Source organism: Anomaloglossus baeobatrachus, chromosome 5 (genome assembly GCF_048569485.1).
Source record: "Anomaloglossus baeobatrachus isolate aAnoBae1 chromosome 5, aAnoBae1.hap1, whole genome shotgun sequence".
NCBI lineage: Eukaryota > Metazoa > Chordata > Amphibia > Anura > Aromobatidae > Anomaloglossus > Anomaloglossus baeobatrachus.
In genome coordinates, this window is record NC_134357.1 from 546,289,145 (window position 1) to 546,303,693 (window position 14,549).

The 14,549-nt window shown below is 43.9% G+C and overlaps 1 protein-coding gene across 1 annotated transcript in view; it reads right to left on the reverse strand.

The window, feature by feature from the left end:
- The window catches only part of LOC142312955 (uncharacterized), a 48,517-nt gene extending 34,857 nt beyond the window's left edge, over positions 1–13,660 (reverse strand). The window contains 6 exon segments of the mRNA XM_075351943.1: positions 1,871–3,131; positions 12,732–12,822; positions 13,020–13,117; positions 13,201–13,324; positions 13,406–13,585; positions 13,643–13,660. Of these exon segments, the coding sequence (XP_075208058.1) occupies positions 1,871–3,131; positions 12,732–12,822; positions 13,020–13,117; positions 13,201–13,324; positions 13,406–13,585; positions 13,643–13,660 (1,772 nt within the window).
- Between the last annotated feature and the right edge of the window lie 889 nt (positions 13,661–14,549).

Below are 14,549 nucleotides of genomic sequence, written 5' to 3' on the forward strand. Positions count from 1 at the left end.
CCCTGTTCCAAGTTACCTTGTCACGCCCCATGACACCCATTTTACAGTTCCTTCGGGGTACGTGATTGATTACATGACCTGAAAGACCCTGGAGCTAGTCAGGTGGAAGGTTCTTCCTCTGCTCACTCAGGACGTGAAGCCTCTGTGCAGGTACCAGTAGCTTTGTCTCCTGCTTGGCACCGATCACATAGATCAGTGTGGGGCAGGAGGAGAAAGAGCAATTCTCTCAGTGATCAGGAGGGACACTTTCTCAGCGTTCTCTTCCATCACATAAAGCTGCATCTGAACTATAAGAGGCACTCACTTATTAGGAAGATTTTTTTTCTTGTTCAAAGTTTCTTATAGTTCAAAAAAATACAATTAGTTCTAAAGGAATTTCCCTTTCTCATTAAATTATACAACAGGCTCATGTTTTTTGAACAATCTGTTTAGAAAATATATCATTTTACCAGTGTGATTTATTTTTGATGGTAAACAAAATATGATTTTCCAGTAATTCAGGTTTCAAAATCTAGGTATCAGTATGGCTTCTTCGTTGTGTGAATTCTCTGGTGTATCATAAGATCTGACTTCTGGTTAAAATATTTCCAACATTCTCAACAGAAAATGGAGAAAGCCTCAATCATCAATATAAAATAATAAACTTTATTATATCATAAATATTAGAAAAACTCACCCAGTGATTGTGAACACACACAGGGGCATACAAGGAGATTGTAGGAGCAACCTAAATGGGACCCTTATATTCTCTTTAAGAGGTCAAGCTCCTAACTATCCTACGGTGTGATGTACAAATTATATATATATATATATATATTATATATATATATATATATATATATATATATATAGCGCCGTACTTTCTCTGGGCGCCCCCGTCCAGCATCAATTATTCCTCAATGCACCCTCAGTAAAAAGTATTAGCCACTAACAGGGCAGGGAGATGGAGGAGAGGGGAGGAGACATTCTCTATGGGGTCCCTATCTCACCCTATGAAAACTCACTCCTACCTACCAACGGAGGGTATGACGCCGTAACTGTTTTGGGCGCCCCCGTTCCACGTCGGCTTGCCCTTAATACGCCCTGACTAAAAGTGAGTTAATTCTAAAAAAATGGCACAACATTCATACGTGATTCAAGATGATGGAGTTATGAACCCACAACCTGCATTTTGATGGCATAGATATCCCTTCTCAACAGGATTATAATCAATAATCAATATGCTATTACTTAAATCCGTACATTTGTAACCATTATACATGGATACACACAAAAACTTCAAACTATGCAGGTATATCAAGATACACTTGGATAGTCATGAAGCTAAATAGATTCATCAAACGTGCATTCTTGTTTTTAGGGTAATCCTGCATGTTAAGAAGCAAAACAACACATCAAAATGCAACAATTTAGCACTCAAAAAGGGAATTGTTAGATTCCAACTACTTCCCTTCAGATGAATGTTTTCATACCGCCTCGACGCGTTTCCCCTTCATTTTAGATTCAAGGATCATCAGGAGGCAAAAGAATCCTGGCTGTCAGATGTGGTGATCCATGGCTGTGTGCCTTGATCACAGAGTGTGCAGGGTTTAAAAGCCGGCGCCATTAGGTCACATGGAGCTGTCGGCCAATCAAGATAACTGGCTAATTTATCTCTGATGATGTCACTGCGCATGCCACCTAGATGCACGCAGGCGCTGTATAGTTGTATGCAGTTTCAGACAGGTGCGGCAACTAAAACCAGTGCCGCCCTTATTCCCTTAAAACATCCAGATATAATCCGCCCCCAAACACACACAATCGCCATCCCCCATTAATAATCATATTTGGATCGAGCGATGCTAATATGGCACATGCGCATCAGCATGAAAATGGCTTCTCACCTGTGTGAGTTTTCAGGTGTCTAAGAAAACTTGATTTATGTACAAAACATTTTCCACATTCTGGACAAAAAAAAGGCTTCTCCCCTGTGTGAGTTCTCTGATGTGTAAGAAGAAATGATTTATGTGTAAAACATTTCCCACATTCTGAACATAAAAAAAGCTTTTCCCCTGTGTGAATTGTCTGATGTTTAACAAGATATGATTTCTGTACAAAACATTTTCCACATTCTGTACATGAAAAAGGCTTCTCCCCTGTGTGACTTCTCTGGTGTTCAACCATATTTGATTTCTTTACAAAACATTTCCCACATTCTATACATGAAAAAGGCTTCTCCCCTGTGTGAATTTTCTGATGTGTAATAAGATGAGATTTCTGTACAAAACACTTTCCACATTCTGAACATGAAAAAGGTTTCTCCTTTGTGTGAGTTTTCTGATGTGTAAGAAAAATTGATTTACGTGCAAAACGTTTCCCACATTCTGTACATGAAAAAGGCTTCTCGCCTGTGTGACTTCTCTGGTGTTCAACCATATTTGATTTCTGTACAAAACATTTCCCACATTCTCTACATGAAAAAGGCTTCTCTCCTGTGTGTCTTCTCTTATGTATAATAAAATTTGACTTATGTAAAAAACATTTCCTACATTCTGAACATGAATACGGCTTCTCCCCTGTGTGAGTTCTCTGGTGTCTAACTAGGATATCTTTCCGTACAAAACATTTCCCACATTCGGAACATGAAAAAGACTTCTCCCCTGTGTGAGTTTTCTGGTGTCTAAGAAGGTGGGATTTCTGTGCAAAACATTTCCCACATTCGGAACATGAATATGTTTTCTCCATAGTATGAATTCTATCATGCATAACAAGTTCTGATTTCCTGTTAAAATATTTCCCACACTTGGAACAAGAAAATCTATTCTCCTTTGTGTGAATTTTTTGATGTTTAACAAAAAATGTTTTGAGGGGAAAACTATTTCCATACTCTGAATGTGAAATTAGCTTATTTGCTGTAAAAGCAGTTTGTTTTTTAAAGCCTGTTTTGTGACTTTTATTTTTCTTAGTAGTCTGTAATAATTCGGAACATCGGACCTGTCTCATAGGATCAGATGATAGATCTTTGCTGTGAAGGGATGATGGGATATCTAAATTCGTGAAATTTACTTCAATTGTATCCTGTGTGATCTTAAGGTCATCTGATGTAAAAGTTGAAGATGTGAGTTGTCCCTCTGATCTCCTGGTACAGTCATCTGCCAATAATGAAATGAATTATTATTTTTTAACGAAACATCTTTGAAATTCATATTTTTGTACATTTCTACTTTAAATGTCCTTAGAAATGGCAAGTTATGTAGCAAAATGTAGTTATTCAGTAAGACAATTACAGTTCAATTTACTAAAAAACCTCATAACATGAACTAGTAAAGTATGGTGTTCAATGCTTAGTTCATTCTGTCTCTAATATATTGGAATAAGAATTACGAAAAAATATGTAGACAAAAATTATAACTAGCCCTCATTTCTGAATGGAAAATCAGAGGGCTCCACATTATAAGTAGCTCATAAATGCATGAAAAGCAACATGGCTTCCAGAAACCAATCCAGCAAAATCCGCTCTCCCAAAGTCAAATCTCCCTCTCACTTCTGAGCGTTGGAGTGTACCGAAACCCTTTGACGACATTAAAACGGACCCATACGTCCTGGTTCGGAAGGAGTTCCCGACCTTGGACATATTATGTGTACGTCCTGGCAATCATGTGGCCACCATGACTGGGGCAATGTTGATAGTATAAAAGGTGCCTGCTGTCTCTGACAGCATGGTACCAGGACTCCATGTCACAGGGGTTTACACAGCTCCCCCGTAGCTATGATCGCTGTGATTGGCTGTTCAATTCTGAACAGCCAATCACAGCTATTTCAATGTTTCATGCCTGAAACATTCAGGTGCAGCTACAATTGGTGCAATAACAGCACAGATCATATGTTTGATTCTGGCAACAGCGACGTCACCAGCCCCAGAGCTGATTGGAGCAATCGGACGATGACGAGATCGCACTAATCAGAAAGCAAAGATGTGGTCTGAACCCCCAGTGACTGCTCTGCTCCACCTCATTCCTGCTTGAAAATTTGAGTAGATCAGTCACAGTGTTGCTCTGCTGCAGATCTGCTGGGATTTGTGGTACCACTAGCGTTTTTAGGCCTGTGCCAACACTGCTGCTGCCTTGTGAAAATTGTTTTCCTCTTCCTGACCAGTTCCTGTGCCCTTTTTTTTTTCTAACCTACTCTGATCCCTCTTTTCCACCTTTTCCCCCTCTCTCTAACCTCTTCCCCGTCCTCCTTCTGCCGCCAAGCCCTAATCAGTACTTGATTGCTGATCAGTACTTAATCGTGCAAGTTTTGGCAGGTTTTTTTGCACCACATTCGTGTGCTAAGCTCTGATCAGTGACACACATCACTGATCGGCATCCATGCTTGCTTTTGACTTAGGACTTTGTTATTTTGTTCCAGTCCATTTTTTCTCCTGTTTTTCACCACATCCATGCGTGCTTTCTGCAGCAGACGAGCACTGATCAGTGACACACATCACTGCTCGGCATCCGGTTGTTGGTTTCCAGAAACCGTAAAATAAGAATCAAATAAAAATAATAATTTAGATTAGTTGATCGGCTAGATTAGGGACCGTAAAAATACACTGTAGTAATCGTCGTCTACTACAGTATTTTTTTTTACTGAATATAGTTAATGCCAGTGTCAGTTGTGGGCGCTCAGTACTTTTTTTTTTACTGATGTCCGTTTAGAAAGTTTTTTATTTCACCAAATTTTTATATTTTGTTTTCTATTTTGTTTTTATATTTTTCTTTCTATATTCTTTTCTTCTATTCTAATAAATAAAAGAGTTTACAACAAAAACACACACACACACACACACACACACACACACTTGACTCAGACACTGATAGTGAGGGAGGGCATCCCATCTTGCTTTATTTTTTCTTCTCAGACGCCCAAAGAAACCAAATAAGCCACCGCCCACAGTTAGTGACCCCAACCCACCACTAGTGACACCCCCATGGACCTCACTCCACCACCCGGAAGATTATGAGCTACAGATTTCTCATTTTGTGGCCCAATCAAATAGCCAGTTTGACACTGCCGGCCTCACATATATTGACTTTTTCAAAGTCTTTTTCTCTGAGAATTTCTTAAATCTCATGGTGACCAAAACAAATTTGTATGCCCAACATTTTTTGCCTCAAATAAAAAGAAAAAGGTGATGTCCTTTGGTTGACCATAATACATGGTAATGTATGTTCCAGAGAAAATTACCCCTAAACAAACGTGCCAAAAATATGACAAATAAACTTACCCATGTCAGTAAAATGCCCAGAGCAACGTGCACCGATGCGCACGTTTCGTGAACTTCCTCAGGGACCCCTGGAACGCTATGGACTGATAGGCTTAGTATTAGAGATGGCTAGAGGCTCGAGTTCGGTTCGTCGAACGGAGGCCGCGTTCGAGTTCGGTTCGGCGAGCCGCTCGACGAACCTCTCGAACTCCATTGAAAACCATGAGAGGCAATCACAAACACATAAAAACACATTATAAATGTACACATACAGTTAATAAACATTGCCATAACACTTACCTGTCCCCGTAACGCGTCCTGCACTCTGTCTCCCGCCGCTATTCCTTCCGATAATCGCTGCGTCCTCCCGGTAACCAGCACTGATGATAGGACCTATTGTGACGTCAAAATAGCATGTGACCAGTCACGTGTATATTATCTCATTGGCTACAGACTGGTCACATGGCCATGACGTCATGCTAGGACCTGTCAGTGCATCTCCGGTACGCGGTGCTCGTTTGAGCATGTCCGTGTACCGGCGAAATGCTCTGATACATGGTCGACTCCCCATTCCTACATATGGACGCTCTTTACAGCCACATGCAGGGACTAGCTGTCACAGCCAGTAAATAGGGTCATCGGGAATCACGTGATCGGAGCACCGTTGCTATGGTAATAGCAACGGAGCTCCGATCACGTGATTCCCGATGCCGCTATTTACCCATCTGTCAGCGGTGACGTCACCGCTTACAGCACTAAGCGGCAGCGGGAATCACGTGATCGGAGCACCGCTTACAGCCAGCAGCCTCTCTCTGATCACTTACGGAGAGAAAAGACTGCACGGGCAGCAGCGTCTTTCTCCCATGCAGTGCTGCTGATGTAGCAGAGCTGCATGGGTTGAACGAGAAAGAACACAGAAGAGCAGGATCGTGGAGGGCTGACAGGGAGTAATAGACATGGAGTCTCTAAGTGTGTCTGTGTATTTATTTCTATTAAAGTATTTTTTCTCTGTGTGGTGTCTTTTTTTTAACCCTTTATTGGAGATTCTTAATGGCCGGGTCAAACTTGCCTGACATTAAGAATCTCTGACTTAATACTAGCTAGTAAAACAAAGCTAGTATTAACTCATAATTACCCAGTGAGCCACCGTCACCAGGGCAGCTGAGAGAGTTGGATACAGTGCCAGATGATGGCGCTTCTATGAAAGCACAATTTTCTGGGGTGGCTGCGGACTGCAATTCGCAGCAGAGGCGCCCATAAACCTCGGCCCAACCTGTGCTGCGGATTCCAATCCCCAGCTGCCTAGTTGTACCTGGATGGACACAAAAATGAGACGAAGCCCACGTCGTTTTTTTTTTAATTATTTCATGAAATAATTAAAAAAGGGCTTGCCTATATTTTTAGTTCCCAGTCGGATACAAATAGGCAGCTGGGGGTTGGGGGCAGCCGTACCTGCCTGCTGTACCTGGCTAGCATACAAAAATATGGAGAAGCTCATGTCATTTTTTTTTTTTTTTTTAGTTTTTTGGCAAAAAAATAAAAATGCTTCCCTGGATTTTCCATTGCCAGTGAAGGTAACACCAAGCAGTGGGAGTTAGCAGCCAGTAGCTGCTTGGATTACCCTTAGCTAGCAATACAAAAAAATGCAGCAGGAGCCCATATATATATATTTTTTTTTTAAATATTTATTTAAAAAAAAAAATGGGCTTCCCTGTATTTTGATTGCCTGACATGATGACAGTACTGTAAAAATAAATCATTAAAAAAATGACGCAGTATTTTTGATTCTCAGAGCAGATAAAGAAGACAGCTACGGGTTGCCACCCCCATCTGCCTGGCGTTACCTTGGCTGGCAATCAAAATACAGGGCAGCCCATTTTTATTTAAAAAAATAGTTAAAAAAAAAAATGATGTGGGGTCCCCCCATTTTTGATAGCCAGCTAGGGTAAAGCAGACGGCTGTAGCCTAAAAACCACAGCTGGCAGCTTTACCGTGGTTGGTGATCCAATGTGGAGGTCACCCCAGGCTCTTTATAATTATTTTATAAATAATAATAATTACAAAAAAAAAAGTAGGATCCCCATCAAATTGGATCACCAGCCAAGGTAAAGCGGACAGCTGTGGTCTGGTATTCTCAGGCTGGGAAGGTCTATAGTTATTGGCCCTGCACAGCCTAAAAATAGCAGGCCGCAGGTGCCCCAAAAGTGGCGCATCCACTAGATGCGCCAATCCTGGCGCTTCACCCCAGCTCATCCCGTGCCCTGGTGCAGTGGCAAACGGGGTAATAAATGGGGTTGATACTAGCTGTAAGGTCACCTGACATCAAGCCCAGCAGTTTGTGATGTCATGGCGTCTATCACATACCCGACATCACAAACTGTGAGTACTAACAAAAAAAATAGACAAAAAAACTTTTATTTGAAAAAACACTCCCCAAAACATTCCCTCTTTCACCAATATTGTAAGGAAAAAAAATAAGGGGATCCCACGATGACTCTGGACCGTCTAGAATATGGGGTGACATGCTCAGGGAATGTATCCCCCATTTTCTAGGAGTGCAGACCCTCCATGTGAGGAGTGTGGGTGCAATGAATCTGCACCCACTCTCCCCGGGTCCACAGCAGCAAAGTCCATGTCGTAACTGTTGCTATGCCCTGCTCAAGAGGTAAGGGCATGCCTAATCAGGAGAACTATACTAAATTTGCTAATAAAGGTATGTCCTAATATTATTACTATTCCACCTACTATATATTGGGGATAGGATCTTCGAGATGGAATAGCCCTTTAAGTCCAGTTATCCAGCTGAATGAATACTAAACAACAGAGCTCGCTATTTAGACATGTTTTCTTGTGGCGTATAACGGACTCTCATGTTTGGTAGTCGTTCAGCAGGGCAACTATAAAATCAAATACCTCCATTTGGAAATGTAGTATAGCTCTCCTGAACAACTATGTTACTTACCTCATGAGCAGGGCATTGCAGTAGCTTAGAGATGCATGGTTACCGCCACTCAATGTGTCTGAACACAGGAAGCTGAGCTGACACCCGCTCTGTGCATGCGGCAGCGTCTATTGTGAAGGAGGGGGCCGCGGGGGATCAATGCTGCACAGATACCGTGGGACACCGGGGAACACCGGTGAGGTTATAAGGGGTGACCTGGCAGGGCCTGGGGAGGAGTTTTCTGTCGCATGTGTCATGGCACATGCGACAGAAATCAGAGGAGTAGGGTGAATGCGGCCGGGGCGCTGCTGTGCGCGTGGCCAACTTGGATTTTCGGGAGGGGGAGGGGGGGCACTTTGGCGACATCGGGGAACCGAAGGGGACCGGGGAGGAGATTTATCTCCCATCTGACATGTTTGTTCATGCCAGATGGGAGATAAATAATTTTTTACTGGCACTGTCATCTACTGTAACGTGATCATCGGTATACAGTGTATACCGGTGATCACGTAAGCGGGGACCGGAAAAACCGGCCTGAATCATGATCTCCAGGGTCTCCGCTACCCCCTGAAACCCCGGAGATTTTCTGACGCTGGGGGGAGCTATTCACTTATTTCTGCCTGCTGTTTATAAACGGCAGATCAGAATAAGGCTACATTCACACGACCAATCCGTTTTTGCGGTCCGCAAAAAACGGTCCGTTTTTTTCACGGGTGCATACGTGTGGCATCCGTTTCCGTTCCGTATACGGTCCGTATGTCATCCGTTTGTCATCCGTGTGCCTTCCGTTTCTGTTGCGTACTGCAAAAAAACTGAAGGAAGGAAAAAACATAAATTTACCCAGGATCCATAGCTTCAACCTACATGAGGCGGTCACAAATTCACTCCAGTGCCATTTTCTACTGCTTTTCACAGCCTCTGCTTGTGCACTTCATATCAGTCTTTTCTGTCATTATAATGGCAGAAAGACACAATGTCCCACTCTCCTGCATTTTGTAATTTTGCACCCTTTGGTGCCTTTCATGTGGCACTAAGGGGTGGTTAGCCTTGTATTTAGCCAAAAAAATAAATACATTTAAAAAAAAAAAAAAATGACGTGGGGTTTCCCCTATTTTTGATAGCCAGGTACGGTAAAGCAGATGGCTGCAGCCTGCAGACCATAGCTGGCAGCTTCACCTTTGCTGGCAATCCAAAACTGAGGGCCCCCCACGCTGTTATTTTAAATTAAAAAATTAAATAGATAATTACAAAAAAAAAACACCACGTGGGGTTCCCCCAAAATTGGATCACCAGCCAAGGTAAAGCGGACAGCTGGGGTCTGATATTCTCAGACGAGGGAGGTCCATGGTTATTGGACTCTCCCCAGCCTAAAAATAGCAAACCGCAGCCGCTCCAGAAGTGGCGCATCCATTAGATGTGCCAATCCTGGGGCTTTGCCCCAACTCATCCCGTTGCCCTGGTGCAGTGGCAAATGGGGTAATATTAGAAATAAAAACAAATCCAGGTCTGGTGTAATCCAAGGGGTTCCTATGACGATCCATACCATAGTCAATGTCCCAGTCAATGAAGAACAAAATGTTCCATATTGGCTGGAAGAGCAATGCAGTGACCTGAGCTAACATCAATAGGTCAGCCCAGGTCACTGCAGGGGATGACAAGTGCTGCTGTCAGGAGGATAGCGAGGTACATTACCTGCGGTGATCGCTGCACTCCTGATAGCAGATCTGTCACTGAGTTCAATGACCGCCGCCTTCACAACCAAGTATTGCGGGTTGTGTGCGGGCAGCGGAGTGCGAGGTGGGTGGAGCCGAGTGAGGCCATGTGTTCAGGCAGCGGAGTGCGAGGTGGGTGGAGCCAAGCGGGGCCATGTGTGCGGGCAGCGGAGTGCGAGGTGGGTGGAGCCGAGTGAGGCCATGTGTGCGGGCAGCGGAGTGCGAGGTAGGTGGAGCCGAGCGGGGTATTGTATGCGGGCAGCGGAATGCAAGATGGGTGGTGCCAAGTGGGGCCATGTGTGCGGGCAGCAGAGTGCGAGGTGGGTGGAGCCAAGTGGGGTATTGTGTGCAGGCAGCAGAGTGTGAGGTGGGTGGAGCCGAGCGGGGTATTGTGTGCGGGCAGCGGAGTGCGAGGTGGGTGGAGCCGAGTGGGGCCATGTGTGCGGACAGCGGAGTGCGAGGTGGGTGGAGCTGAGCGGGATATTGTGTGCGGGCAGCGGAGTGTGAGGTGGGTGGAGCCGAGCGAGGCCATTTGTGCGGGCAGCGGAGTGCGAGGTGAGTGGAGCCATCCGAGCGGGGCCATGTGTGCGGGCAGCGGAGTGCGAGGTGGGTGGAGCCATCCGAGTGAGGCAATGTGTGCGGGCAGCGGAGTGTGAGGTGGTTGGAGCCAGCCGAGCGGGGCCATGTGTGCGGGCAGTGGAGTGCGAGGTGAGTGGAGCTGAGTGAGGCCATGTGTGCGGGCAGCAGAGTGCGAGGTGGGTGGAGCCGAGCGGGGCCATGTGTGCGGGCAGCGGAGTGCGAGGTGGGTGGAGCCGAGCGGGGCCATGTGGCGCTGAGGACGTCAGTGTCGGGGACTGCATGGCTGGGGACAGGTGAGTGTGAGTGTGTTTGTGTACATGCCGAGTGCAGGAGAGGGTGGAGCAGAGCGGGGGAAGTGTTGGCTCCCTGCACACATAGCCAGGGTAAATATCGGGTTACTAAGCAAAGCGTTTTGCTTGGATACCGAATATTTACCTTGGTTACCAGTTTACTGCAGGCTGCCAGCGATGGCTCCCTGCACACTGTTGCTGTAAAAAGCCACCTTTTGGTGATCGAACCGTTTTCAAACGTAACTCGAACTGTCGAGCTTTTAGCAAAAAGCTCGAGTTCGATCTTGAGCACCCCCGAAAATCACTCGAACATGAAATTGGTGAACCTCGAACATCGTTCAACTCTACTTAGGATCATGGTGGTTTGGGATTGACATCTAGCATCATGATCCATTTAGAGATACCCTTATGTTAATATGTTTATTGATGTAATGTACCAGGCACTTTTTTGCTCTCTATAAGGGATCCTTACTGCCTATGTGGTGTGTATGAGGTTTGTGGATTACCGTTTGATTGACCTATTAATACCCATTTAAATTTGGGTTATCTCTTTCCCCCAGTTTGTATTTTGCCCTTTGTTTTTCTTCAGAGACTCCCTATGAAAACCTGAATTTCACTAAGTCGTCTTTTATATATTGAAATTTTATCTCTTGTTGTAATATATGTCCTTAATAAAACTTTTTCTAATAGGTTATATGTGATTTTTGTACTTTGAGCCATGTTTATGACTGACTACTATAACCCCTAGTCCTCTTGTTCTAAACAATTTCTAATTTGGGTTGTAGTCATATACGAATACTATGGTGTCCTGTTCTGTCTCCACATTTGTTCTATTTCTAATTGCAGGTATATGATAATATCATTATTATTACGACTACTACATATTGAAATAGGTTATTGTAGATGGAAATAACCCTTTAATGAAAAGTTTGGCCACAAAGACTGGACCGGTCGTGTAGAGACAATATGAGCACATTCAGCAGCACAGAAAAAAAGAAAAGGAAAAGGTAGATTCATTCATATAAAGATATGAGGAGTCTAGGAAAGTAACAGCATCATGAACCTCCATTTTGTCATAGAGGCCCATCATAATATTTTTCTTCCAGTGATTAACTAACTTGTCAGCACATTCTATATACACTGTTAGTTGGTTTTGCAGCAGGAAATGGTCAGAATTTTATTAATCTAAGGCTACTTTCACACATCAGTTTTCTGTATTCAGGCACAGTCCTTTTTTTTCCTGATCCAACGGATCCTGAAAAAAAAGTGAAAACCGTATCCATCGGATCCGTTTTTTAACGGATCCGTTATGCCGGATCCGTTAAAAAACGGATCCGGTGGATACGGTTTGCATCCGTTTTTGCATCCTTTTCGTCCGTTTTTTGGCTGGATCCGTTTTGTTAATTACATTGGAGCATGCTCAGTTTAGAAAAACGGATCCGGCGGCCGCATCCGTTTTTTACCGCATTACGCCGGATCCGGCGTCCATAGGCTTCTATTGTAAAACACGCCGTATCGCGCCGGATCCGGCGCGATGCGTTTTTTTTGCCGGACAAAAAAACGTTGCAAGCTACGTTGCCTCCGGCCGCTGCATTAACTAATTTTGCCGCATCCGGAAAAAAACGGATGCAACGCAAAGCCATCCGGTACAATCCGGTAACAATGCAAGTCTATGGGGAAAAAACGGATGCGGTACCGGATCCGTTTTACCCGTTTTTTTCCGGATTGAACCTGATGGCAAAAAACTGATGTGTGAAAGTAGCCTTAGGGAAGTGGATCCTCCAGGTTATAAGCTCTATAGAAAAAGGGCTTTCAGTGCCCAAAGTAATTTGAACAAATCTGGATAGAAGAAAGTGTTATAGTCTAGCGGCAAAATGGTTATCAGACAATTATGATGTCTACACAACACCACCTATAAAGCAGCCACAGCCGGTGACTGAGAAGAATCTGTGACTTCTCTGCATTTAGTGGTCACTACTCACCTGGGCGGTTATCTGTAGGAACCTCCTCATTACTCCGCTCATCACCCCTCACATATGTCTCTGTAGTATTAATATGGGCCAGATCTTCACCCTGAAACAAATATTGTAAAAGTCACAGACAGATGGAGAAGTCCCATCTATGATCAGCTCTAATCCTGCCATCTCCACCGCTCTCATTACACAAGTATAACATATATAATACTGGACGATAAAACAAGACTGAGCACAAGACCTTCACAGCCGTCTACACATCATAGGGAGATTTCATGGCACCTTCTCTCCATCTACCTGATGATCCTGAGGAACATCGGGATCTTCTTGTTTACAGTCCTGTGGAATAAGAGGATGGGGACATCTCTCTGGTGTTGTCCTCTTACTGGATAGACCTGGAGGAGACACATACAGGGACTGAATTCATTCCTTACATACAGATAATTATAGGCCGTGTGTATTTAGCCCTGTCTATTACCTGGTGATGTGAGGGGCTGGGGAACCTCCATCATGACGTCCTTGTACAGATCTTTGTGTCCTTCTAAATACTTCCACTCCTCCATGGAGAAATAGACGGTGACGTCCTGACACCTTATAGGAACCTGACACATACAATGATACCGTCACCCCCGATCCCTTCGTAGCGTTACTGTATAATGTCCCAGCATTCCCAGCAGTGTCACCTCTCCAGTCAGCAGCTCAATCATCTTGTAGGTGAGTTCTAGGATCTTCTGGTCATTGATGTCCTCATGTATCGGGGGGTGAGGTGGAAGCCCTGTGATTGGGCTCAGGGGTCTTCCCCATCCCTCAGACACAGGGTCCTGACAGCGCTCACTGGAGGTCTTCTTCACTACTGTGTAATCCTGGTTATGGAGAGACACATTAATAAATCTCACTACAGACATTTCCAGAGTCCTCACCTCTCCAGTTCTGTCCATCTGTTATTCCCAGAGATAAGAAAGATGTAATGTGACGTCATCAGAATCTCTCACCTCTCCAGTAAGCCGGAAGAGGATCTCTAGGGTGAGGTGTAATATCCTCTCCGCCATCTTGTCCCTGTCCATATCCATCCTTCACGGGGCAATCAGGAGAATTCTCTTCTAGAGAATAGAATAGAAGATCTCCACTGAGAGGATCTAATATTGTAGGGACCTGAATAGGGAGAAGATGATGATGTAACATCATAAAGAATCCGGTGTAATAATACAATTACTAGAGATAATAAGGGGAAACATCAGGAGATAGAAAGTGTAGATGATGTATTCCCTCTTTCCTCGTACAGACTGGAGCATAAGTTGAATTGCTGACTAAAGACGTCTCCTCCATGCTCCCAATCTTTGGCTATATTACGTATTATCCTGCTCTCCTCTATGTCATTTTAAAAATGATTCAACAAATAAACTTTTTAATGAAAACGAGGATATCAACCTAACTTTTTTTTTACCTTCGATTTCTATATTATCCAGCCGACGGTTGGTTGAAGAACTAAACTTAATTGCGGATTGAATAGAGAGGTCTGTAAGATTTATCGTAGGTACACATCAGCTGTGACAGACAGAATCCCAAAAAATCCAGAAGATCACATTGTATGATTTCAAATAATTTAGTTTAATTTTATTGCATAAAATAAGAAATTGACCACTGACCAACCAGTAAGAATCCTGGCTCTCACAGACCTGTTATTTTGTCTTTAAGAAGCTCCTACTGTGCGCTCATTACTTACATTAATTGCACCTGTTTGAACTCATTATCTGTATAAAAGACACCTGTCCAGACACTCGATCACACCATAACCTCTCCACATTGGCCAAGTCCAAAGAGCTGTTT